This window comes from Phaseolus vulgaris, chromosome 9 (genome assembly GCF_051622355.1).
Source record: "Phaseolus vulgaris cultivar YP4 chromosome 9, ASM5162235v1, whole genome shotgun sequence".
NCBI classification, from domain to species: domain Eukaryota; kingdom Viridiplantae; phylum Streptophyta; class Magnoliopsida; order Fabales; family Fabaceae; genus Phaseolus; species Phaseolus vulgaris.
In genome coordinates, this window is record NC_143506.1 from 18,571,420 (window position 1) to 18,597,057 (window position 25,638).

Below are 25,638 nucleotides of genomic sequence, written 5' to 3' on the forward strand. Positions count from 1 at the left end.
TTTTTTTATGGTTATTAAATGTAAAAAATTAAATATTAAAGTAATAACACTAATTGCTATCTTTATGGGAAAATAAAAACAGGACCGTTTTAAATAAATAATATTAAAATAATAAGTGGCAGTGGAAATTGGAAGAGAAAAAAGAAAATTGATTCGTTTTTTTATTTTTTTTTAAAATGTGTGCCGCTATGGAAACCTTTATCCGAGGTGTCAAGATCTGTGCCGCCCATATTCGAAAGATGATCGAGATTTAAGCATAGGGTTTGAAAATGAAGAGTCCGCCCCTTTATGTTTGAATAGAGAGAAGGACCGTTTAACTCTCCCTTTCTCTTTTCCTTCTTCCATTCTTCAATTTTGGTGGTTGCGTGCATTTGCAGATCTTACTTCGCTTTCACTCGCGCTTGGATCTGCAAATGCGCTTCGTTTCGATCACTTCCTCCGTTTTCTCTCCTTCTTGCATTCTGAACCTCGTCGCGGTGAGTGAAACCTTCAACGGTCACATTCCATTTCGTTCGCGTGTTCCATTTCCCAACTTCGAATCGTGTTTTCTGTACTTCGATCTTGTTCGGAAATGAATTTCAGGGTTTCTTTTGGTGTATGAGGTTTTTAATTACTTTAATTTGAATTGTTCTGAGTGTGCTTGTTTTAATTTTGAAATCCTATGCATGATTTTGGAAGCGTGGATTAGTCTTTTTCTTTTTCCACTGTGATTTTGGAAGCGTGGATTAGTCTTCTTCCACTGCGATGTTGTACTGAATTATGTAACTGAGCCATCGATGGTGAGGTGGATGTTGACTTGAATGATGCAAGTGGTTAGGCTTCAGAATTTGTGATATATTGTGGTTTTATTACGATTTGAATATTCTTTTTGGTTGGGGAAAAAGGCTCTGACCTTGAAATGTTTTTTCAATTCAAACTTTTACCGAGGAGTTTTAGATTTTTTTTTTTAATTTTTAGATTTTGAAAAACTTTAATTTGAATTTGAATTGCTCTGTTTGTTTTATTTAATTACGAGTCAATAGTCTTCATCGACTGTTCTTTAGTACTATGTAATTGAGCGGTCGATAAGGTAGAGGTTGAGGCGTGTGATCCAAGCGGTGTGATATACAGTGTTGTTTTTTTTTGAAAATTTGAATATTGTTCCGTTAAATTGTTCAGTTTTTTTCAAGATTTGAATATTGTTCAGTTAAATTGGTCAGTTTTTTGAAGATTTGAATATTGTTCCGTTAAAATGTTTGGTTTAGAGTTTTTATTTTTATTTTTCGTTTTCGCTTTTAACATCTCCTGCCTGTTTCTTTTGCAGAAGTGTGTTCATGTGATTTCTTAATTGAGGGAGAGACTATAATGATTTGGAGAAGCAATTGCAGAGAGAATTGCAGTCCAGTGGGAATTGGGGTAAGCTATTTTAGTTATCTGCCAACAAACTATGGAAGGTGAGAGGACAATCCCTGCTGTAGATGGGGTGACAGATGGCGTTCAGAAAATTAGAGCTCTGCACGGGTAATTCTCAAAATCATCTTTATTTCATTATATTTTTAGCATAATGGGAGCATTTGTTCTTTTCATCTAAGACAGGCCCTTAGCATTAGCTTGATAGATGAATGTTATTAATGTCGTGTTTAGCCAGTTACACTCTAGCTAGCTGCAAGGCATTTCTTGTCAATGTTTAGCACCTTATGTTTAGGCCTCGAACACTTGCTTGATTTTTTGAATTATTTATCAACAGGGCCGAGGATTGGTATCTTTAGTTTCCTAATTTTTGTATGCCCAATGTTATTCTTGCTGTGTGTCCTATCCTTTCTCTTGAACAAATAATGTTCACTTATAAGAGACAAAAAAGAGACCATTATAGGTAGCCGTAGGAAGTTGTTTCCATGAAGAGATGAAGTGACTGTTCTCTCACAATAAAATACATTTGTAGGAGGACTACTGGCCCTACCAGGCGCTCTACAAAAGGACAATGGACACCTGAAGAGGTGAGTTTCTTAAACACTTGAGACATAATTCTTTTGGAATTTCGGTAATGTTTAGTTTGCGACCCAATTTCTTTTACTCAACTTAACTTTTTATTGTCCGGTAATGTTTTATTTGCACTATTAAACCATGTAACTGGTGAAGTGAAGCATGTTAATGGCACTCAAATAAAATTTTCATGTAAAATTTGTTTACTTACGATCATAGTTATTTTTCATAATTTTATTCACAGAAAAAACTGTAATTTCTAAGGTGTGAAGTTTGATTGATAATAATGTCCTGTATTACATCATTAGGAGATATTCATGTGTTTCGTTTTTATAGGACGAAATTTTGCGGAAGGCTGTCCAGCGTTTTAAAGGAAAGAATTGGAAAAAAATAGGTACTATTTTTGAACCAGATCCTCTTATATAGTGCACACTTCCAATTCTGAATAAGTTACATGCATAACGGGGAAGATATAAATGGGGGAGGAGGAATACGTTTTGTGAGGGATCTGCCCCCTCCAATAGTTTTGTACTTAATTTTTTTCGTACATATTGTGAGGTATATTTTTGTCGTACATAATTTTTTTTCATAATCTTTAAGTCTAGTCTTAATATATGCAACTTAAGTATATGCAATATTTTGTCGTGACTAGTTCTGATTGCCAAATTTATTTGCAGCGGAGTGTTTCAAGGATAGAACTGATGTACAATGCTTGCATAGGTGGCAGAAAGTCTTAAATCCTGAACTTGTCAAAGGTCCATGGTCTAAGGAGGTAATCTCTACTTTCCTTCCTATTGCCCGAGTTGGTTTTATCTTTACATGCTGGTATTAATTCTGAGTTCATATTAGATTGTATCAATTTTCTGTTTATATAAGTCTAATCTGAAGTTGCCTATCGATACTGGATGCAAACAGGAGGATGAAATAATTATTGATTTGGTGAATCGATATGGGCCCAAGAAGTGGTCTACTATTGCACAGAAGTTACCTGGACGTATTGGTAAGCAATGTCGAGAAAGGTATGGCTATTGGATTTCTATTGTTTTGAGGATACAATAATAAAATGACCTGATGATGTGTTCATGTTATATTATAAATACTGGTGTTACTTATTTATATTATTGGTTTTTCTGGTATTACAGTCAAGATGATGAAAAGTACACTTAAGTCATGTGATAATATGTGTTAGATAGTTATTCCGGATAAATCAGTAAAATTTATGAAATATTTAATAAAAAATTGATAGAGTACTACATTGCAATATCTTATCTTATTAGTATAATTGAATTAAGGAACCAAAGTTGCACAATTACCTAAAAGATTTAAACAAGTATTGTAAAATATTTTTATTCAAACCATCTTTCTTCATCCTTGTTGCTTTGTGTATACTTTATATCGGAGAATTTCAAGGGATGTAGTTAATTTTCATTTATTTAATTTGTATAATGTACAGGTGGCATAATCATCTTAATCCTACTATAAATAAGGAAGCATGGACGCAGGAAGAGGAGTTGGCTCTCATACGTGCGCATCAGATTTACGGGAACAAATGGGCAGAATTAGCGAAGATATTGCCTGGAAGGTGAATACATACCGAGTTTTACCTTTTTTCTGAAAGAGGATACGATTTGGGGATGGGGTTGTGTGTTGCTGTTTTTTTTTCCGACAAAATGGGCCTTATATTAGAACTTTCGTTATTGGGCTTTTAAAATAAAGTTATAGTTGAACAAGTAGATGAGAAAAATAAGTCACATTTTCAGCAGAATAATAATTATGGAAAAGAAAAGAGATGTGTTATCCATGTTTCGAGTATTTATAAGGCATACGTTTAGCTGCCTTCACTTCATTTTGGAGTTGCGGTATCGTATTTAAGTTCTGGGACTGATTTCGTTGGGCTTCTTCTCACCAGAACGTTCCTGGTTTTCCATGTGCAGTTGAACTTCATTTTTCTCCTGTTTAAATAAGCTTTAAATATTTGTAATGTGCTTTGTGGAAACAGGACAGACAATGCTATAAAAAACCATTGGAATAGTTCCGTAAAAAAGAAATTGGATTCTTACTTGGCATCAGGCTTGCTTACTCAGTTACAAAATGTACCACTTGCTGGAAATCCGAATCAACCTATTGCTTCAGTCTCTTCGAGGTTGCAGCAGAGTGGAGAAGATAACGGTCCTAGGGGGACTGAAGGAGATGAAGTTTCACAGTGTAGCCAGGAGTCAGCTAATGCTGGTTACTTTTCATCAGCCAGAGAAATGAACAGTGTTGCTTTACTAACTGGAGAGGAATACAGGCCAAATGAAGAGCCTAGTCAAGCATCCTGTTCAGAGCCATATTACGTGTCTCTGGATGAAGTAACTGCATCCCTTCCAGACATTTCTGGCCAAGAGATTTGCACTTCTCAATTCGTTGAACAGAAATATTCACACAACCGTGGAAATTCCAATAACGGGGAAGGACAACTTGATTTAATTGACTTGACCAATATTTCCTCACTGGAGTTTGGGCAGGAATCATCACAGTTGCAAAATGATTGCATGATGAATGTTCCATTTCAGACTTCGGTGGGGTTAGGTGTCACAACAACCATGCGACCTACATCTATGGACTCTGTTAAACCCGAACACGTGTTGATGTCTGACGATGAATGTTGCAGAATCCTATTTTCAGAAGCAATAAGCGATGAATGTTTTTCTTCTGAAGATTATAATAAAGGTGTGAATATGGTTGACTTATTAGGAGGTCCCTCATTTCTTTGTCCGTCATCACTACCATTTGTCCCCTCAGTTGTTTCTTCTACTGGAGATAGGTTGATGTATACGGCAGAGAGCAATCGGTTGGTTGAGTCTGAGGGTCAGCAGTTTGTCTCCAGAACGCAGGATAACACAATTTATGCCAGTGACTTGTCCAGAACACCTTGTACCCATAGGATAGACAACACTGAAATGCATGAGCCTTCAGATGTTGTCAAAGATGATTCAAAATTGGTCCCTGTAAATAATTTTGGCTGTGGATCAGATGCAAAGTCAACTTCATATCCAACGGACGAAAATTCAAATGTGCATACAGAACAGAACACAGGTGCTCTATGTTATGAACCTCCCCGCTTCCCAAGCTTGGACATTCCTTTCTTAAGCTGTGATCTTGTACAATCTGGGGGCGATATGCAACAAGAATTCAGTCCCCTTGGTATTCGCCAATTTATGATGTCTTCTATGAACTGTCTAACTCCTTTTAGATTATGGGACTCACCTTCTCGGGATGATAGCCCAGATGCTTTGTTAAAAAGTGCAGCTAAAACCTTCAAAGGTACACCATCTATATTAAAGAAACGAAACCGAGATCTCTTATCTCCACTATCGGAGAAAAGAATTGACAAGAAACTTGAGATTGAAATGACATCAACCTTGATAAAAAACTTTTCCCGATTGGATGTCATGTTTGATGACAATGAGACACTGGGAGCAGATTTGCTTCCTCCGTCTTCAATGCCAAAAAAGGACTCTGGTACCTCTGTTGAAGATGATAAAGAGAATTGTGGACAAGCCGTTAGAGTGGAACGACTAGAGGAAAAAAGTAAGCATGCTATTTTGGACGACAAAAATTCTGAAAAAGATTCAGGTGATGGTAATTCTCAGGACAAAATTAAGCAACCTATTGCTGTTGATTCTGCGATCGAGAATGATGTTAGTGCTGCTGTTGAGATTGTAAGTATTATTCTGTTGTAATAAGCTGTTATCCAAAATTTGCAAAAAGCTTATGCCATTATTTTTTTCGTCAGGTGCAACAACCGTCTGGAGTTTTGGTTGAACATGATATGAATGACCTACTAATGTATTCACCAGATCAAGTAAACTTGAAATCAGAAAGAGTTCCCAGTTTAAGTGCTAGAACTATAAAAAATCCGTGCTCAAAGATTAATTCACCATCTGTTTGGTTAAAGGAGCATGAAAGACTTTCAGTTGCCGTTACTTGTATACATTCTGTCAGTACATCAGGCCCAGGGGAGAATTCGGGTGATCACACTGGAAACGATGGTGGTCTTGAAACATGTAGCATGTAATTTTCTTCAAACTAGTTATATCATTATTTTTTGTATTACTGCCAACTGTCAATTTGCAGTGTGTCTGTCTGACTGACTTCTTTGATTTCAGATTTGGTGGAACACCGTTTAGGAAAAGCATTGAATCGCCTTCAGCATGGAAATCTCCTTGGTTCATCAACACTTTTTTGTCCAGTCCCAGGATTGATACTGAAATTACAATTGAGGTACTGCTACTTCTGTTGGATATTAGTTTTCTTGAAGTAGATTTTTATTTCACCACAATAACAACAACGAGCATTTTAATAGGATTTTGGGTATTTTATGAGCCCTGGTGACAGAAGCTACGATGCAATCGGGTTGATGAAACAGATCAATGAACAAACTGCTGCTCAGTATGCCAGTGCTCATGCGATCTTAGGAAATGAAACTCCTAAGGCTTTACCTAGAGGTAAGTCCAGAAACGATGGGGATGAAGACCGGGATGATATCGATCCTAATAATCAGCATGGGGACCATTCTCAGTCGGCTTCAAGTGCCTTGGTAAAGTTTAATTTATTCCTATCATATCCCATAAGACAACACTTTATTTTTATTTTTTTAAAGCTGAAACATATTTTGATCTATATTTTCGCCATCTGGCAAGAGAACCATACACAACATATATTTAGAATATGGATCTCCTAATAAACGGAAACACTTAGGAAATTTATTATGAAGCATGCGTTTCTCCTGGGCCGTTTTGACGAAATTGTATCGAAGATGATTTAATTAAAGCTACTTTTTCAGTCGCAAAAGTGACAAAATGTTCGCTGTTAATTTTATTTTTCACACTTCAATTTTTAATGAACCATGAGCTTACAAAGAAGATTTGAGCCATTGGAGATATCTTTCTTGTGCAAGAAATCCAGGTCCCTCGTTTGGTCAATTTATGGCTTAAGAGGAATTTATTTGTTTGCAGGTGGAACGACGTGTGCTTGACTTTAGCGAATGTGGAACTCCGGTCAAAGGTGACAGCAGCAAATCCTCAGCTATGAGCTTCTCAAGCCCAACTTCGTATTTGTTGAAGGGCTGTAGATAAGTTGATCGTAAACTCAAATGCCAAAGCCTCTTGTTGTTGTATCATCCTCAAGTATAATTTATATATAGTTTACTATTTTTGAAATATTAATTTTTTTTTATATATGACAAGACTTGAATATTTGTAATTGTAAGAAAAAAAATTCTGTTTCAGTTTGTGACGGTTCATGATTCTTAGTTTGTCACATCTATAGTGTAGGCAAATACACATTGATGGATTTAGTCTACTGCAGAAATAGCTACAAGTTTGTCACATTTCATAACATTCTTCTTAGTTTTATACTCTTCTTAGTTCATAACACCAAATTTCCTCTGCATCCTACAATTACAAACAGCTATGGAGGGGAAGGAGAAGGAAAGTTCAACTTGTTGCTTAAAAAAAACTTCAGTTTGTCACATCTATAGTGTAGGCAAATACACATTGATGGATTTAGTCTACTGCAAAAATAGCTACAAGTTTGTCACATTTCATAACATTCTTAGTTTTATACTCTTTTTAGTTTTATACACTTCTTAGTTCATAACACCAAATTTCCTCTGCATCCTACATTATAAACAACTATGGAGGGGAAGGAGAAGGAAAGTTCAACTTGTTGCTTAAAAAAAACAAGTGCAAGATTTAGCAATCCGGAACTCAATCTTAAGAGTGTGTATGGTTTGTGTGAAATATATATTGTGTGTGACATGAAAAATGCTTTCGATGTCACTATATAAATTAGTGGACTATTGATTTACTATCTTTAGTATTCAAAAAGTCAACGATCCAAAGGATTTGAACAGTAGTCATAGCAAGTGCACATTACTATACTTAGTGCTAAAGTAAGGAGTAATGCCACCTATTTTTACGCTAAAGACATAAGAAATTCCCAAGTAATCGCTTTACTACGAAACAAGGTATTTTGATATGACAACACTATGTAAATGTAAATTGAAGAATAATAAATTAATTAATCAATTAGATTGTAAGGTAGGAAAAAATCCAAATTACAAAATTCAATTCATAATTATTAAATCTATATTAGTTTTAATCCATTTAAATGAATTTATCTCAAATTCTAAATTCATATTTTTGAATTTTAAATAATTTTGAATTATTCAAATTGCATTTTGGATTGGATTTTGAATTGACTTAATCCAGGTTGAGCCAAGACAATTCAGGCATAGGTTGAGCAAAGTCGGCTCAAGTCCACGTCGAGCTGAGTCGTCCGGGCCCAAGTCGAATCAAGTCGATATGGGCAAAAGTCGAGCCAAGTCATTTTGGGTCAAAGTCGAGCCGAATCAACCTTGGCCAAGTCGAACTGAGTGGGCGATATTGAGTCGACCCGAGTCAAGGTCGATATCGAGTCGAGTGGGCCCATGCCAATGTCTATTCGAGTCGATCCAGGCCCATGTCGAGCTGAGTCTTTCGGGTCCGATATTGAATCGAGCACGCCCGTGCCAATATCCAGACAAGGCTGATGTCGAGCCGAGCAGGTCCGAGTCGATGTCGAGCCGAGCCCGGGCCAATGTTGAGCTGAGCGGGCCTGGGCCAATGTCGAGCGTTCTAGGCACAAGCCGATGTCGAGCTGTGCGATCCCAGTCTGATGTCGAGCTGAGTGGGCCCGTGCCGATGTTGAGTCGAGCGGGCCTGGGCTGATGTTAAGCTGAGTAGGCTCAGGCCGATGTGGATTTGTCCGAGCCCGGGTTGATGCCGAGTCGTTCGGGCCTGGACCAATGTTGAGCGGAGCACGCCCGGGCCGATGTCGACTTGAGCGAGCCCAGGACGATATCGAGCCAAGCGAGCCTGGCCAATGTGGAGTCGTCCGGGGCAGGCTAATGTGGAGTCATCTGGGGCGGGCCGATGTCGAGTCGTTTGGGCCTGGGCCGATGTCGAGTCGTTTGGACCCGGGCCGATGTCGAGTCGTCCGAACCCAGGCCGATCGAGTCATCCGGGCTCGGACCGATGTCGAGCCGTCCGAACCCGGCCGATGTCAAGCCGAGTTAGTCCATGTCCAGGTTGAGTCGACTTAGGCCCAATTCGAACCAAGTTAGTCTGTGTCCATATCAAAATAAATTTAATGTAATTGATAAAGTAGATGTAATCTAATTAACAAAGTGAATTTAATCTAGATTTATTCCACTTTAATTGGATTTTAAAAAAATCAAATAAATTTGACTTAGTTAAAATGGATATGGATTTTAAATTCAATCCATTTATTTTTATTTGGATCTAGATTGGATTTTGAAAAATCAAATCCCTAAGATTTTAGGTTCTGTAGTATTGACCGTAAAAAATAGATGTTATTGATTTTATATGATATTGAGGTACATACAAAAGTGCCTTGAGAATCCAAAATGAGTTTTTAATGAGATGCTGATTTATCAATGTTGGTTTCTTAATTAAAACCCAATTATTATAAATTCTTGTAAAAGAATAAACTTTCCGCTTGACAATCCAACTTATCCTTCTCCAGTGATAAATAAATAAAAGTAATAGCTTATTACGAGCACATCTATGGACATGACCAAAGAAATTGTTTATAAAACTAGCTGTACAGGAGAGGAAAGTTTCAAAATTCTAGTCTTAGGTCATAAAAATACCATGTACATAATTAACTGGAGAAATAAAAGACATTAAATTATTACCTAATATATAAGAATTTTCCTTTCACATATAAAATAAAAACATTATCCAAATAAATATCTACTTATCAACTTTTAAGTCATTCTTAATAGTTATAATTATAAATATTTCCTCATTTCTAACAAAACCTCAAATGATAGAACTACCAGTTTCAACTACTCTTCCAATTAATTCTTCTACTTGTCCGTGGCTCTCTAAACTACCAGTTTTCCACAATAAATATCAATTAAAATTCATTCCTAATCCTATGACATATTTACTCATATGTAACATTCTCGTATTTATTATTATTTTCACTAATCAAAACTTAGTTCCATACGCTAGCATCTCAAATGCATAAATATTGCCTTTGTTAAGTCTCAGTCTCAAATGAAAGATGGTTTCATAGTTCATGTTGACAATTATCAAAGAAAAAGATGGAAGTCTTCCTGTAGGGACTAGGGAACAAGTTGAAAACTGCAATCAGCACCATGTTTTAGACACCTCCGGTTACAGCCGCATGGATCGCATCTGCCAGAAGTGGGACTGTTTTGGAACTTAGACCGGCCATACTAATCCTCCTACAAAATAATCAGTATAGGTTAAGTCATACGGAATTCCGCCATAAAAGCATATAATGTGGATGCAAGAAAGAAAGTCATTCACATCGAAAAGTATTTAATCTTGCAACAAATCTTCGAATGTTTTGCTATCGTAGCAAATGAATAGAGTGAGCCAAAAGTTTAGGAAACAATACAACTGATTATCTATGGTACTAGAGTTTCTTGCATTACAAGAATTGCGGAATTTAAAAACTGTACTCGATGATGAAAAATAAATTCTGGATAAGCATACGACTGTACTAAAAATACCACGGACATGATATACAACAAAGACAAAGAAACATAGATGCACGACTTGATCTGAAAAAAGTGATCGGAATAATATTAGTTAGAATACTTAGGATATGTTTGGTCCAATTTTCTCTTCTTTTTTTTTTACTAACAAGTTATTTTGAAGTTAAAATTCAAAACTTAAGTTTTAAAAGTAAAGTAGAAGTTGTCCGACAATTTTCATTTTTTATAATAATTTAAAAGAGATGACTCTGCCAGATATAATAGTCTATAGACACATCCTAGCTACTGTGAGGCAAAGCATTCAGATGCAGGTATACAGCAAGTAGAAAATAGTCTTTTTACTTTTAGTTGTGTAGTTATTCGTGTATAACATTTTTTCCCCTTCTTTATCTTATCTTTTTGTCGAAAAGGGTCTCAAAATGCAACCCCCAACATGGGGGCATATTCAACTCCGTGTCTAGTTTACACCAAAAAAAAAATACAGGGGTGTGCTTCCAAATTTACAATTGATTGGAGCATAAAACACAGGAAAGAGTATGCATATCATATTCATTTGAACTCATTCAATAGAGTCATATCATAAATAGTATCTTACCCATCAGATGTCATGTATATATGGTACTCATTAGTCATGAAGGAAACTTGTTTGGAATTCAATCCTGTGAAAGTAAACATGCCAATTTGTTTGATAATGTGACTCCAATCACCAGGTGTTCCTGCCCAGTTAAAGGATAAATAAGTATAACTTCAACATATGTTTCACAGATCCAGAAACTTATACAGTAAGAGTAGGGGAAGAGAATAGAGAATGAGCAAATAAGGAATAGATTCTTGTATACTTGAGCAACAAAAACTATAGATCAATCAAAAAGACAAAACTAAAGGAATTGTAAAAGGACTCAGTAGAGGCTGACCTCGGGAATGTAAAGCGTAAAAAGTGACCCACGTCCATTCCAAAAGACAAAAATTAAAGGAATTGTAGAAGGAACTCTGTATACGCTTACCTCTGGAACGTAAAGCATCAAAAAGTTGTTGACGCATACTGATAATTCGGTCAGCCATTCCTTTCAACTCGATAGTCCACTCATTGAACAAATCACTGCAAGAGAATCAAAAATCAGTGGGAACTTTTAACACAGGAAAAAATTACCTAGCAAAAGAATGTGCACTAGGATCTCCTCCTTGGCATTATTAAATATATAGACACAACCAAAATATGTAATGGCACCATCACAATCAGTAACATCATATTCTCAAACAAAGACAATGTTCCCTAGAATCCTCCTTGTAAAAACATATACTAGAAGAATGACCTACGTAAATATCAAAGTGGTTACACAACCAAAAATTCATTACCATTTGACTGTTCCATTTCAAGACTATCATTCGATTGATGGCAAAAAATGCAGGATAAGAATAAGATAGTCAACAATAAATCTTTTTTTGCTGAGTTCCTCTTATGAAAGAAGAAGAATCTTGGGTCATTACCTGTCCTTGAGAATGGCCGCCACAATGGATGCACCGTGAATGGGAGGACTCGAGTACATGGGCCTAATCACAAGTTTCAGCTGGCTCTCTACCCTGCTTGCAACATCAGCTGACTTGCAGACCTAGATGAGTTTTTATTATTTAGAAATAGGGCAACTTATCGAAAAACTAGAAGCTGCTAGTCAACAAAGAAAAATAAAAGTATAACTATAAATTAAAATATCTGAACTAAGGTTATACAAAGATTCACATAGTAAACAAGAAACAAATAAGATTCAAGAAGACAAAAAGCATTCACTTGTCATTACTGACAAAAATGTCATTGTCTCCATTTAATGCTTTGAAGTTCTTACAATGCTTAAGGCTCCAACACGTTCTCCATAAAGACCCAGATTCTTTGCATAACTTTGTGCTACCAGCAATTCACCCCCATCAGCAACAAACAAACGAACAGGTTGGGCATCTGCATCTAGACTGCCGCTAGCAAAACCCTTTTTAAAAAAAAATGATAGTTTAAAAATATTTCTTGATCAACATAGTAAATATAAATATTCCTGTGCATGCATGATCCATCAATGACATTGTCAAGAAAATGGAAGGCAAGCACTAAGAGTTTTATTTTTTTTCAACCCATGCCAAACATCAGGATCCCATGTGATTTCTACTGGACAAATTTGAAATTTTATTATAAACGCAAAATTCTAAATGTAAGAAGCGAGAAGCAAGACATTAGTTGCACGCTAAAGAGGCTTGCCTGATAAGCGCTGTCAAAGAAAGGTAACAAAGCCTTTGATCTTATTAGCTGCCTAATCTGCTCCCATTGCTCAAGGGTTGGATCAACACCAGTGGGGTTATGTGCGCATGCATGTAGCAAAACAATAGATCCAGATGGAGCAGAACCAAGATCTTCTAGAAGTCCTATATAAGGACCCGAGGGTAAAATAATATTAAATAAACTTGATGAATATGAAATTGATCATGACATAATAAGTAATAAACACTTCAAAGCTTGATACAGTAATTTCCAACCTTCAAAGTCAAGCCCTAGTGTTGCTGGAGCATAGTAGCGATATGTTTGAACAGATAACCCTGCCAAGTTGAAAACCTTGGGGTGATTGCCCCAGGTTGGTGTTGGCAAGTATATAGTTCGCTGAACAGACAAGTGCAGTAAAAAAAATGTTAAAGTGACATTAAATAAACATCAGTTAAAAAGGAGGAGAGAATAGTCAAGAACAAAGCACTGTACCTGGTGATAGTGTTTAGCCAAAAATTCACCCCCAACTCTTAATGAACCAGTTCCAGATAAGCATTGAACAGTGGTAACCCTGTTCTCTTGAATAGCAGGGCTATAACAAAAAAAGTGAGCATAAACAATTAGGTACTGATCAGGAAAAATCTTTACAAAAAGGAAATCACTGATTTTTTTTTTTCTGTTATTAACCTCTCAGCCCCAAAAATAAGCTTAGCACTCAATTTATTAAAATCAGCAAGCCCAACAATTGGAATATATTCCTTGTTGCGTGACCTGAAAATAATGCCGAACAGAACATTATAAAAAGTTCCACATAATATCACCGGAAACAAGAAGAAAGAAATTATAGTCAGGAACTAACAAGTCATTTATGAGCTGCTGTTCAACCTTCCTCACTACATTCAAAACAAGAGGTTTTCCTTCCTGGAACAATTTACAGTATTAGCAAAACTCACAAACTTTCCAGTAGCCAAATTATATGCACAACGACTATATAATTCTATTTACGAATTAACGTAATCTAGTTTATCTCATTCTAAATAATTTAAAACCAGTAAGAAACAAATACAAGTGTAACAAATATCACTCTCACCTCAGTTCGGTAAGCACCAACGCCCAAGTTGAGCTTAACTGGACTTGGATCTTTGTTATACGCAACAGTCACCTACTTTCAAACACACAAACAGAGTAAACAAAATTAACCAACTAATAACAAAACTAGAAAAAAAATTGTCCGATTAGACGCGTCGGTATCAAAATCACGTGAACTATTTTCAAAGGCAACGCAACACGGCATCGGTGTAAAGTGCCGTGCGACCTCGAAACTCACACGTAATCAAACACAATTCCAGAGCTCAAGATCAAGAAACGAAATGATAAATTTCCGCAATAATCTAAACCTAGATTCATTAAATAAAAACAATCTCGAATAAATCATTCAAATGATGCTGTTGTACACATGTCAAGAGCGCGATCTCACGAATTAGAAGAACGAAACGAAGTAAAAAACGCGATCTCATCTAATACGTTATATGATCATAATTGCGATGAATTTGAATAAATAGCGATGCGAGAAGAAAAGATTACCCCGAGGATAGGATCTTCAGGCGCACGAACGAGATGGTTGAAGACGGAATCAGAAGCAGCGGTTGGCGAAGCGGAGATGTTATCGTTAGAAGCCATTGGTTCAAGAACGGGAATGAAGTGTCTGGCGAGAGTGTTGAGTCTGCGATCGCAGGGCGAGGAATAAGAATCAGAGAGAGAGTTAGTTTTGAGAATAACCGGTGGGCGCATGCTGAATGTATTAACTATTTTCTTGGGTGGTTTTGTTGGTCTCTTCAATAAAGTGCGTGCGTGCGCGTAATGTATAAAAGAAAAGTATTCCCTCCACGAATTACAAAGTTGGAAATTGAAGTTATTTCATTTCATTGACATTTTTTCTCTCACCATTGTAGGCTTGAAGAATGAATCGGTTTTGTCTATGCTATTACTATTATGTAGTGGATGACCATGAAAGGGTGGGTCACTATCGCTTTCTACTCTTCAATTTTCTCGATGCAATAAAAGCGTGAAATTACATACCACCTTCTAATATAAGCATAATTATAAAGTAATTATTGAAAATAACAGGAATAAATTGTTTAATAAGATTTTTTGTACATTCGTCATTATAACTAGAAAGAATGACAGGTCGGCGACACTTCATTAGACTTACACTCACGATCACGACCAATTTTTTTTATTTAGCTTATTTTTTAGACATAAAGGTGGTGATATCTTAACACCACAAAATGTAGAAAATATTCTCTTTACAAATCAATAAAATAATATTTTAATTATATTTAATTTATTTTTAATTTTAAATATTATAATGTGATTATCAATGTAATTATTTACTGTGTGCGGTGTAAAAAATTCCTTTTCTAGACATAAATTTAGTAGGATCATGATTTAGTTAATACTTAGACGTACATTCATTTAGATCTTATTTCCTATACCAATTTCGTATAGATAATTAAAAATATTAAACAAAATAAGATAGAATTAATTTAAAGAAAAAAACAAAAAATTATATATAATATAATAAAAATAAAATAAAACATACATATTTAAATAACAAAAAAATTCTGTAATAAAAATATATTTTATTTATAAAATGTTAAAATCTTAAAAATAAAAACAATTTCTTTTTGTAATTTAAAATAAAAATCTTTATTTTAAGTGATAACCAATGTTCTGGAATTTATTCAAATCAAATAATTTTGACCATTCCATATATAGTATACTAGTGGTCTATAACTGGTATGCAACTTGAGTTGTTTGTGCCACATCTTTTTGTATTTAAAGAGATTCAACATTAATTAGAGAACATTCCCTCAAGTATTGTTTTTATAAGATAATCTTTCAAAAATCGCGTCAAATCTTTCGAAGATCTCGTCAACCGTTTCAGGAGGTCACATCTCAAGAACCTTCAAGATCAATTTTATGAGGATCGATGGTACCGATTATAGTCTTAATGGTACCTCCTCGATCGTATATTGACCCATGATGAGATTGGGCCTTGTATCATTCGATCATGGAATTTGGGACTAGGATGGTACACAACCCCCCAACCTTAAGTTGAATTGAGCGAAAAGGCTAAATGACCTTTTGGAAAATTCTTAAACCCAAAAATTCGAATGTTTCTTTAATCATTACATAGTGAGTCACACTTCACTACATTTTTCACGTGACTTGTTATTACTAGTTTGTTTTTTAAGATATTACAACTTTTGGATGGTTTTGGCATTTGATTTGTTTTAAACAAAATATGGGGAAAAAAAACACCTCCCTTTCCTATTTCCACAACTTCCAAAAGTTCAAACGTTTTGTGTCCTTTGCCTTCTTTAGGTAAGCCCTAAACCCTAAATCCTAAGAGATGCCCTAATGGGCATCTCTTATTTCTTTCTGGTATTGTTTCATTTGCTTAGTTGAGCCATTGATAGTTCATCATTTTGGGCTTTCTACATTCCTTGCTTCCTGAATTTAACATTTGCATTATAAATAGTCTTTGTAAGGATCGAGAAAATTACTCTTAAAGTAGAAGTGATACAATTAAAATGACACTTGAATACTTTTTTATTAAAATGAAAAGAGTATATAAATAGAAAATTCATTTATTCATGTCTCATTTTAAAAGAACCACCATCTGTCTAGAAATTTCCTTTTTCCTTTCATTTCCTTTCTCTCTAAGATTTTGACCTCCTCGCTCATCAATTTGACAATCAAAATCCGCTATTAGACTCCTGACAGCAAAGACTACAAGATTGTCGATTAGAATATTTCATAGAGTAAGTTCATTTTTGCTTTTCTCTTTGAGTCAAATTTTGAACTTGTTAAATTTGTCTTAATCTAGGTTTTTCATATGACTCTTTTAGCTTCATGATTAGTTTCTATTAGATCAGAGTATAATGCTATAGTTAGATTTTTTTATCAGAACTTTGTGGTTAGATTAGTTAAACTACCCTTGAGCTTTTGATAGGTTTGAAGCTCTTAGTGAGCATTTGCTCAAACTCAGGTAAGTGAAGCTAGTTTTAAATTTCAAATAGAATTATAGGCTAAAAGATCTGGATGACGTAGTCACAAGTCTCAATTTTTTGTTGCAAGATTTCTTGTTTTTGAGTAGATTGGAGTTTGATTGAAATTGAAATGTGAAATTGTAGATATGGTAAATGTTGTAGAATGTATATGAATTTGGAATTGAATGAGTCAATGAATGTATTTAAATGATTTGTTGAATCAATTCAAATGTAATGTTTAATGAGAATTGGTTGTTTGATTTTAGATTGACATAATAGTTCAATGACTCAATAAGAGTGTTTGAATAATTTTGAGCAAGAACTATCAATGTAATGTATAAATTTATAAAATTATGAATTGAACAAGTATAACAATGTAACGGGTATAACAAGGTAAAATAAGTTTATGCAGATTTTTCTGCACATCTCACTCAAGCGAGATAGTTCTCGCTCAAACGAGAATAGAATTAAAAATGAGGTGCTTTCATAATTTTTTTTGTACATATTTAATATACAGTTTTACTCTTTTTCTAATAATTGTTCTCGTTTAAAATATACACTATTAGATAAAGGTATATTAAATTTCGTAATTATTTTCTTTTACATATTTAATGTACAATTTTACTCATTCTAATAATAAATTGGTAAGTGTTCTTTCTTCTATTATGCAACAAAAATGTGGAATCTAATGCAGGTAATATAGGTAAGCATAATTTGCTTATAAATAGATACTAACTCGATGAAGAAAAAAATTACCAAAAAAAAAAAATGGTTGTGAATATATTACACAAAATACTAAAGATCAGAACAAAAATAAATAAAAGGAACATTTAAAAAATAATTACAATGCAATGAAAACAGATTGAAACAGTGCATTACAAAACAAATAGGAACTGTATAAAAAAGACATAATTTACCTAGATTTTAATCGAAGGTATCTTCACTCAATGTTTAAATTTGGTTGAAATATTATGCTCTATCTTAAATAGTTTAACATACTACACCCAACCCACACGCGATCAATGTATGACTTATTATCATCATACTGGTTATACTACGCTACGTCATTGTGCTTCTGTTGCTAGCATCCTTCGATGAACGGCCTTTTACGTATCCAATATAAATGAGAAAAGATTACCGTTTGTTCTGAAACGCATCTCCTTTCTGGTATAGCTATAAACCTCGAGAACAAAGATTTGCAAAAGATTTCAGATTGAGAATATAACAAAGGTTTATGATTTTCTCGTCGGTCATATTTCGCTGCTCCAAGTATTTCATAATCTATACAGTATAATTCATAGCTGGGGGCGGAAAAATTGAACAGTAATCATGAATTAAACCGAGTAACAAACCTGACGAACTATTAACTTTTTTAAGCCCTCCTTTGAAACAATAAATGGTTAAGTTACTTGGTTAAATAAAATAAAGTTGATAGAAAATTTTAGAATTGCATGTAGAAAGCTAACTACACCCTCCGCCGCAAAACAACACAGACTCCTCAAGGAAAACCTCGACAAATAAAGGCAGCAACTCAATCCAGCTTTATACCGTCCATCTCATTGATCACCCCTTCAAGCTGCAAATAAAACAGAACAAATTGGTCATGTTAATATATAAGAGGGAAGTGTAGCAAACAGGAAAATTTTGAACCACAATGCGATGTAAACATACCTTCACAATCTGACGCAAAAAGTAATCACCATAACGTTTAGCAGGCTTAGACTCCACAACATGAATTGTGTCCTGCAGCAAATTGAAAAGATTGTCAACATTAGCAGCACGATTTAAGATAGAAACTGGCGAACTGGACAGTGTTAAATTACAAAAGCCTAATTTTGCTTGACACGGAAAATCATATGAATTCCTGTCCAACGTTTTTAGCATAGGCACAAAGTAAGGGGAGTCAGTTCACCACTGTAGTCCCTGTACACTAGTATTATTCTTAATATGAAGTAAACCGTAAGATTCAAACAAACAATAAGGATAAGATCTATCAGATTAAAACACAATTAAAATACAAAGGATAAAAGCTATCGGATTCAAACCAACAAAAAGACCATGAATGGTGTATCAGTACCACTGAATCCGTAATGCATAGGGTGGTCAAAGCTCAGACTTGATCCTTAATTTAACAAAGACTTTGAGATCAAGTAAACAATATTATTTAAAAAAAAAAAAAAGTTCCACGGAAAATCGCAAGAAACAGTATGGCCAAGAAAATCTAATAGCATTTCCAAACAGCGTTTGAAATAAGAATAACTTCAGTGAGAAAAGGATCATTCTAGAGAAAATTGGGAACAAGCTTACATCATCAATATAAAAATCTACATCTGCATTTGATGTAATTTTCCCATCACTATCAACAGCATGTGTCTTGTGCTTGTATGTCATCAAGATAGTCCTGCCACACATTAAAATAGAAATACACGAATAAGCTTACGCACCAAGCATACATATATACATACATATCTATATATATTATAAACAAAAAAAATCTTGATATTCAAGGGGGGATGCTAGAATCAGTTTTTGTATAAACCTTAAGGTAGGTTCGTCCACTTCCATGTAACTAGCTAGTTTGGCAAGGGAGATTGTTGAATACACTTTCAAGAAGGTCCGGACACCTGATAACAACTGTTGCTGTTTAGCTTCATACAGGAACAGTTTTAATTGAAGCCTATAGGCATCCTGATTATAATTTACTAGAGGCTCCTCAAAACTAGGAGCTGAAGGGGTGATGAACTTAGGGCATGCATATGAGAAGAGCTCATCATAGATAGCAAATGCCTCATCATCATATCGCTGCATTCTAGCCATCTTTTCACCATACTTCTCCCGTAACTGAGAGTTCACAGTTTCATCAACAAGCCTGCTTTGGGGGCAGAGTGAAAGGCAAATTGCCAGCAAAGCATACATTTGTTCATTTTTCTTCAGTATCTGCTCATACTGGGATGATTTCTGGTGATACTGTTTTGTCTTGAAGATGTACAAGAGAATTTTATTAAATTCTCGAATTGCTTCCACATATCTGTAAAAAAGCTATCAGTTAGGTCATGTCACATAAAATAAATAAGGAACAATGATAACATGAAACACAATTTTGTGGGATAGAATTCTTCAACAGACACATGAAACCTTCAAACAGTTCTTTTAAAATCAATCTATTATAGGTGAACAACATGTATTACTTTTCACTTGTGACAAACTTCATCAAAATAAATTATGGGGGATGCATTGGATTATTATTTAGTAGTCTGGAAGAGTATTTTCCCAATTTTAATAAAGTTTCAGATTCTCAATTGTAAGTCAGAAACTACAAACCAATATAAAAGACAAACTCCAAATCCCACACGCTGTAAGATCTTGATTCAATGATTCACATTGGGTTCGGAAAGCGATCATATACATTTTGATATGAACAAAAAAACAATCTACTTCCATTAAGTGGTGTAGTAAGGGAAAGTTTTAACTTAATCAATTGATCAACAAACAATTAGAAAATTTAAAAAAAAACACTAATAATTCAAAATAACAGAGAGATTAATGAAGTCCAACACCAACACTACTAATCTACAATAGCAAAAGAAGGCCATTCAAACAATAGGCAATGCATACAGGGCAAAGGCGCCTCAAATGAACAAATGGAATAGAATCTTTAGATGGCAAAGTCTATTCACTGTCTTTCACAATCAAAGACCAGAGACATTCACTGTCCTTGAAAACTCAAGCAGCATTGGTGAAGCACCAAAACAAATCTATTCAAGAATATTGTCAAGCTATCAGTTCAAGCACTCCATGTGGTTACAGAACATAGTGATATCAATAGTCACAAAATAAAAGAATTACCTGCGGAGCATGAGATTGGCAAAACCATAGTGATAAATGGTGGTGATGTGACTCCCAATAACACTGGTATAAACCCCTTGCTGACTGATATCAATCGGAAGCAAGCACTTGATCCCGGTATGATAATCCCCGAGCAAGCAATGAACCCTAAGCAACCCCACCATACTAAAATACCCTAAAACCTTCAACACATTACTACCCCCATTGTAATCATACCCATCCGTGGCCGTAAACTGCTCGAGCCCCTCCTTCTCCTGGTCCAGAATCTGAATAATGGTACTCTTCTCCACCAGCGCCTGAAGGAAATTCAAAACCCCATACACATTCCAGGCCTGGTCGAACTGGCGCAAGAGCGCGATCTCCTGTTCAGTCTTGTTCTTCATCTTGGCGCGGTACTGACAGAAGCTCTGGAACTGGTAGACGAACTCGTCGACCATGTCCCAGAGCCACTGGTTGGGGAGCTGCATATTGACGACGCCGTGGAGGACGACCTGGAAGAGGCTGCAGTAGTTGTCCCAGGAGTCGATGCGCTGACGGAGCGTGGGCGTGAGGCGCGCGTAGAGGTGTCGGAACCACATCTCGCGGTAGAGGAGGCAAAACACGTGGTCGTTATCGACGTAGTGGGCCACGGCGTCGACGGAGGGCCACGGTGTGTCCTTGAAGAGCCGCTCCGAGAGGGTCTGGAACGAACTCTCGTACATCTGGTGAATCTCGTACACATTCTTCTCGCGGATGTGACGGTACAGGTGAACCACGAAAGATTTCACAGAGTCTGGGACAAAGTTCGGGTCGTACCCCAACTCCTGAGTTTGTTGCCGCTCTTCGAAGTCCTGGTTCGCCATGCTTGTAACAGGGTTTGTGAGGAGATACAGGCACCGAAACCGAACTAGATTAGGGTTTGCGCACTCACTCGCACACTGAAAGGGGAAGCTGAATATGTTAAAACACTTTTTCTACCAAAAAAATAATAATAGTTTTAAAAATGTACAAGTTTTTCAGCATATATCAACTTTATTCAGGCCCGCCAAAAGGTAATGGGCTTATCTTAATTCAACAGGCAATTGCTTCCTGCACCCGATCAATTGTGACTGGCACCCGACACACTTTTAAAAATCCTAAAATGCCCTTGTCTTCTTCATTTATGGATAAAAATATCCGGAATTGCTCATTGCTTACGGATAAAAATATCCGGAACTGATCGTTGCTTACGGATAAAAATATCCGGAAGCCACAGTTGTGTTTACGGATAAAAATATCCGGAAGCCAGCCACAGTTGTGCCTACGGATAAAAATATCCGGACCCAACTATATTCCGGATAAAAATATCCATAAGTCAAAACAAACTTACGGATAAAAATATCCGGACCCCAAACTCCCTTACGGATAAAAATATCCGGACCCCAAACTCCCTTACGGATAAAAATATCCGCACCTCTCAAAAGTCACTTGCGGATAAAAATATCCGCAACTCTCACTCACTTATGGATAAAAATATTCGGAAGCATGACGTACCTTCGAATCTGGTGCTCTGCCTGCGATAATGGAGGTCACGGTGGGTGCAGAAGAATGGAGAAGAACGTCGCTCACGGTGGTTGGACAACAAGCTTGCTCACGGTGGCTTACGGTGGCTCGGTGGCTGCGGCAGGCACAATGGAATGGAAGAAGAGAAGAATAGGGTTGGTGCAGGTGATTGGGTGCATATCAATCACAATTATAGTTTTCAGAATTTCATTAAGGGTATATTCGTCTTTTACTATTAAGTGATTGGGTGCCAGTTAGAATGTGTTGGGTGCAGGGAGAATGTGCCAATTCAACAATACCCACCACCCATGACACTTTTAAGTTGGATCACAAAAATTAAAGCAAAGTATAAATTATATACATATATATGAATTTTTTTCAGGTAATAAAGAGAATTAATAAAAAAAATATCTTAATTCTTATATTCATATGAGAAATAAGGTTAGGAATATTAAGAGTGAAAATATCATATTATGCAACAATTCATAATATTACTAGATTTTTCTAACATCAATATAACAACCATTTATATATATACTTCTTGGTTATGGTTTATTACATGTCATGATCATTGAAAAAATGCACACACGAAAATTGTTGTCCGCATTGTAGTATGTGTATCATTTCTCAACGGTAAAAAATATTCTTTTATTTAAAAAGATTTTGATAATATATTATGGTATAGGTTTGATTGTCTTAAATTTGATCTCAACAATATTTTTAATAGATTATTGATCAACTTATTAAAGTAAGATATATATATTAAAAATATTTGTGGTTATGGTATTTGAATTTATTTTTAATTATAGAAATTGATTGAATGTAATTGCACGAAATTGTAAAACAGTTGGACTGAAACATTCATCTTGATTTACTTCAATAATATATATATAATAAAATTACAATTAGTGAAAGTTATAAAATAGGAATATTAACAACTTTATAAACTCACCATTAATGTAATACAAACAGTAAATAATTTAAAGGTAATAAAATCTGAATTAATAATCAACATTTAAGACTAATAAAATATGAATTAATAACCAACATTAATAATGTTTTGATCAAGAAAGATAGTGATCCCCTAACTTAACACTTAGTGTTACTTTTTTTTATGTTGTTCATTTTAATCAAATATTTGCTCATTTGTCATTTCTAATTATGATTTGTATAATGTATTGTTTTTAGCCTCTACTCATTATACGACCCTGAAAAGATTAGACTTGAATCATAACACAACTCAACCCCCAAGTCTAAATGAAAACTTGTTTTAACTAGATTGACATTCTGTTTATCGTTACAAATATAAATCATGATATTAAAAAAATTACATTAAATAGATTAATTAGTAATGCATAAAGATCAATGAAAAGAGGATCTTATATAAATCATAATGAAAAAAGATAAATGAACAAATATTATATTAAAAGGAACAATTGACAAAAGAAAAAATACAAATTGATTGCTCTAGCTTAGGATCTTCATATTTATTGGCTAAAACTTTGATGTTCATCATGGGGTAGGTAAATCAATCATGCATCATTCTTAAAAAGGGTGGATGATAAGAAGGACGATGGGAGGAGAAAAGGAAGAGGCGATATCCCAAATCTTACAATAAATTATGGTAAAATAATGGAAGAGATGTGCAAGCAAGATGTAAAAAAGGTTGAGGAATCACAAATACCTAAGTCAAGGGTTTTAGGGGGAGAACGATGGAGATTACTTCATATTTTTCTTTCAACATTTTTCCACATTTTATTAATTGATAATAAGAGATTTTATTGTGTATAACAAAATAGTTTGACATTATGCATTACAAATACCTTTACTATTTTAAACAAAATTTATAAATTTTATGATTTTTTGACAAACAGATTTAGGTTCAAGGACATGTGGAGATACAGACAATCTTTGGGAAAGAAGATTTTGCTAAGACACTTGAATCATGTTTATACTCTATCTTAATCACTTAAAGTCCTCGCGCTTAATAAGAATTGTCGTCAAGTTTATGCCCTTGGTATATGAGTCATAAAGAAAGGGGCGTGGTAATTTGTAGGTAACAATGTTTTATATACAAATTTTCTCTATTACCCACAAAACTCGATGGATCATAAAGAAAGGGACGACACCAGGTCTCTTTAACCTCTAAGCTCAAAGTTAGGGAACTATGTAATGTCTCGACCCAAACTCGATTTTTCTAGACTTGATTTGTGACGTTCTTGGTAGGTTGGAAGCCAAGCGCATTTTTTTTTTTTAATCAGCAAATAATTAAGTAAATTAAAGGGGATATTTCAGGGGTATCCCAACAGGTTGGTAGCCAAGCTATACAAGTGCATTGTCAATTTACCTATTCTTTTAGCATTTGGGTTCAAAGACCTAAACCGAAGGATTGTATAGTGTCATGGTCTATCCTCGATGACAACCTTATATTCGACCTCAGTAATATTCTTGATTGGTCGTTGGTTAACCCATAAAGGTAAGATAAAATAGTTAAATCTATTTATGGGTTAACCCAATAACTTAAATTACGATTCCACACTTCTTTGCTAGAACTTAAATTATATGATATTAGTTGTTATATGATGTCAAATTTCCTTAATTGATTAAATCAAATAAAATCCCACAATTTCTTTTATTTATATTTATTGTTTGTTACTTTAATTTTAAAATTGTAATTGTTAAATAAATTTATTCTTAGTTATCAATATAAAAAAAATCATAACTGTAAATATAAAGACAGATAGTTAAAGTTTTAAATATTTTGTTTCTATACGTTTTCAATTAACTTATAGATACTAAAATGAATATAAGAAATGCTGATATATCACTATGTTCTCTTATTTTAAAATTTGTTTAACTTTCATGAGAAGTCCGCCTGCATTTAGTTAACAGCTGCGCACGCTAGTCCGAATAGTAGCAGGGAAAGTTATCTTGAATCTGAAAAGAAAATGAAACTAAAATGAAAGGGGCTCAAAAGATTCAAATTGTGAAATTCAAATTATAATTATTTAAATTTATATTATTTTTAATTAAGAATAGATAAAAATTTAAATTGTTAAATTCAATTTATAATTATCCATATCAATATTACTTTTAGTTTATTTAAATGAATTTATCTTAAATTTTAATTCTAAATTCATTTAATTGGATATGATTGGTATAGATTCAATACATATTTAGATTATCTAAATTAAATTTTGGATTAGATTTTGACGAGTCGAGTTGGTCCAGGTCCAAGTCGAGTTGGTCTAGACCAAAGTCGACCAAGTCAGTTCAGACAAAAGTCAAATCGAGTCAACCTAGACCAAAGTCAACCTGAGTGGGCCATAGCTTGGACAAGGTCAAGTAAGCATTGGGTCCATGTTGAGCCAAGTCGATTTTGGCCCTTGTCAAGCCGAGTCGGCCCAGGTCGATGTTGATTTGAGTTGGTCTAG

The 25,638-nt window shown here is 34.9% G+C and overlaps 3 protein-coding genes across 3 annotated transcripts; 1 reads left to right on the forward strand and 2 right to left on the reverse strand.

Moving 5' to 3' along the window:
* The first annotated feature begins 278 nt into the window (after positions 1 to 278).
* On the forward strand, positions 279 to 7,234 carry MYB3R-4 (myb domain protein 3r-4). The gene is made up of 12 exons (XM_068626308.2): positions 279 to 476; positions 1,304 to 1,500; positions 1,922 to 1,976; positions 2,299 to 2,356; positions 2,640 to 2,734; positions 2,878 to 2,981; positions 3,416 to 3,544; positions 3,962 to 5,666; positions 5,741 to 6,018; positions 6,114 to 6,228; positions 6,311 to 6,544; positions 6,963 to 7,234. Exons 2-12 carry the CDS (start codon positions 1,427 to 1,429, stop codon positions 7,080 to 7,082), a joined length of 2,967 nt encoding a protein of 988 aa, XP_068482409.2. The 5' UTR covers positions 279 to 476; positions 1,304 to 1,426; the 3' UTR covers positions 7,083 to 7,234.
* A 2,730-nt stretch (positions 7,235 to 9,964) lies between these two features.
* ASP3 (aspartate aminotransferase 3) lies at positions 9,965 to 14,857 on the reverse strand. Its single transcript, XM_068624936.2, has 12 exons — positions 14,367 to 14,857; positions 13,873 to 13,944; positions 13,642 to 13,703; positions 13,470 to 13,553; positions 13,275 to 13,374; positions 13,058 to 13,178; positions 12,783 to 12,946; positions 12,382 to 12,519; positions 12,029 to 12,150; positions 11,545 to 11,639; positions 11,136 to 11,256; positions 9,965 to 10,264 (listed from the first exon to the last, which is right to left on the reverse strand). Exons 1-12 carry the CDS (start codon positions 14,571 to 14,573, stop codon positions 10,180 to 10,182), a joined length of 1,371 nt encoding a protein of 456 aa, XP_068481037.1. The 5' UTR covers positions 14,574 to 14,857; the 3' UTR covers positions 9,965 to 10,179.
* A 3,193-nt stretch (positions 14,858 to 18,050) lies between these two features.
* On the reverse strand, positions 18,051 to 21,669 carry LOC137820721 (RNA polymerase I-associated factor PAF67). The gene is made up of 5 exons (XM_068624935.1): positions 20,684 to 21,669; positions 19,377 to 19,865; positions 19,145 to 19,238; positions 18,509 to 18,580; positions 18,051 to 18,413 (listed from the first exon to the last, which is right to left on the reverse strand). The coding sequence occupies exons 1-5, from the start codon at positions 21,523 to 21,525 to the stop codon at positions 18,369 to 18,371; spliced, it is 1,542 nt and encodes a 513-aa protein (XP_068481036.1). The 5' UTR covers positions 21,526 to 21,669; the 3' UTR covers positions 18,051 to 18,368.
* Between the last annotated feature and the right edge of the window lie 3,969 nt (positions 21,670 to 25,638).

Coding starts and splice junctions, on each gene's coding strand:
- ASP3 (XM_068624936.2), bottom strand. CDS start 14,573: ATGCGCCCACCGGTTATTCTCAAAACTAACTCTCTCTCTGATTCTTAT. Junction 13,704..13,872: donor TTGGTGCTTACCGAACTGAG/GTGAGAGTGATA, acceptor AAATTGTTCCAG/GAAGGAAAACCTCTTGTTTT. Junction 13,554..13,641: donor CAGCAGCTCATAAATGACTT/GTTAGTTCCTGA, acceptor CATTATTTTCAG/GTCACGCAACAAGGAATATA.
- MYB3R-4 (XM_068626308.2), top strand. CDS start 1,427: ATGGAAGGTGAGAGGACAATCCCTGCTGTAGATGGGGTGACAGATGGC. Junction 5,667..5,740: donor TTAGTGCTGCTGTTGAGATT/GTAAGTATTATT, acceptor TTTTTTCGTCAG/GTGCAACAACCGTCTGGAGT. Junction 6,019..6,113: donor GGTCTTGAAACATGTAGCAT/GTAATTTTCTTC, acceptor CTTTGATTTCAG/ATTTGGTGGAACACCGTTTA.
- LOC137820721 (XM_068624935.1), bottom strand. CDS start 21,525: ATGGCGAACCAGGACTTCGAAGAGCGGCAACAAACTCAGGAGTTGGGG. Junction 19,239..19,376: donor GTGGACGAACCTACCTTAAG/GTTTATACAAAA, acceptor AATGTGTGGCAG/GACTATCTTGATGACATACA. Junction 18,581..19,144: donor TAGATTTTTATATTGATGAT/GTAAGCTTGTTC, acceptor AATTTGCTGCAG/GACACAATTCATGTTGTGGA.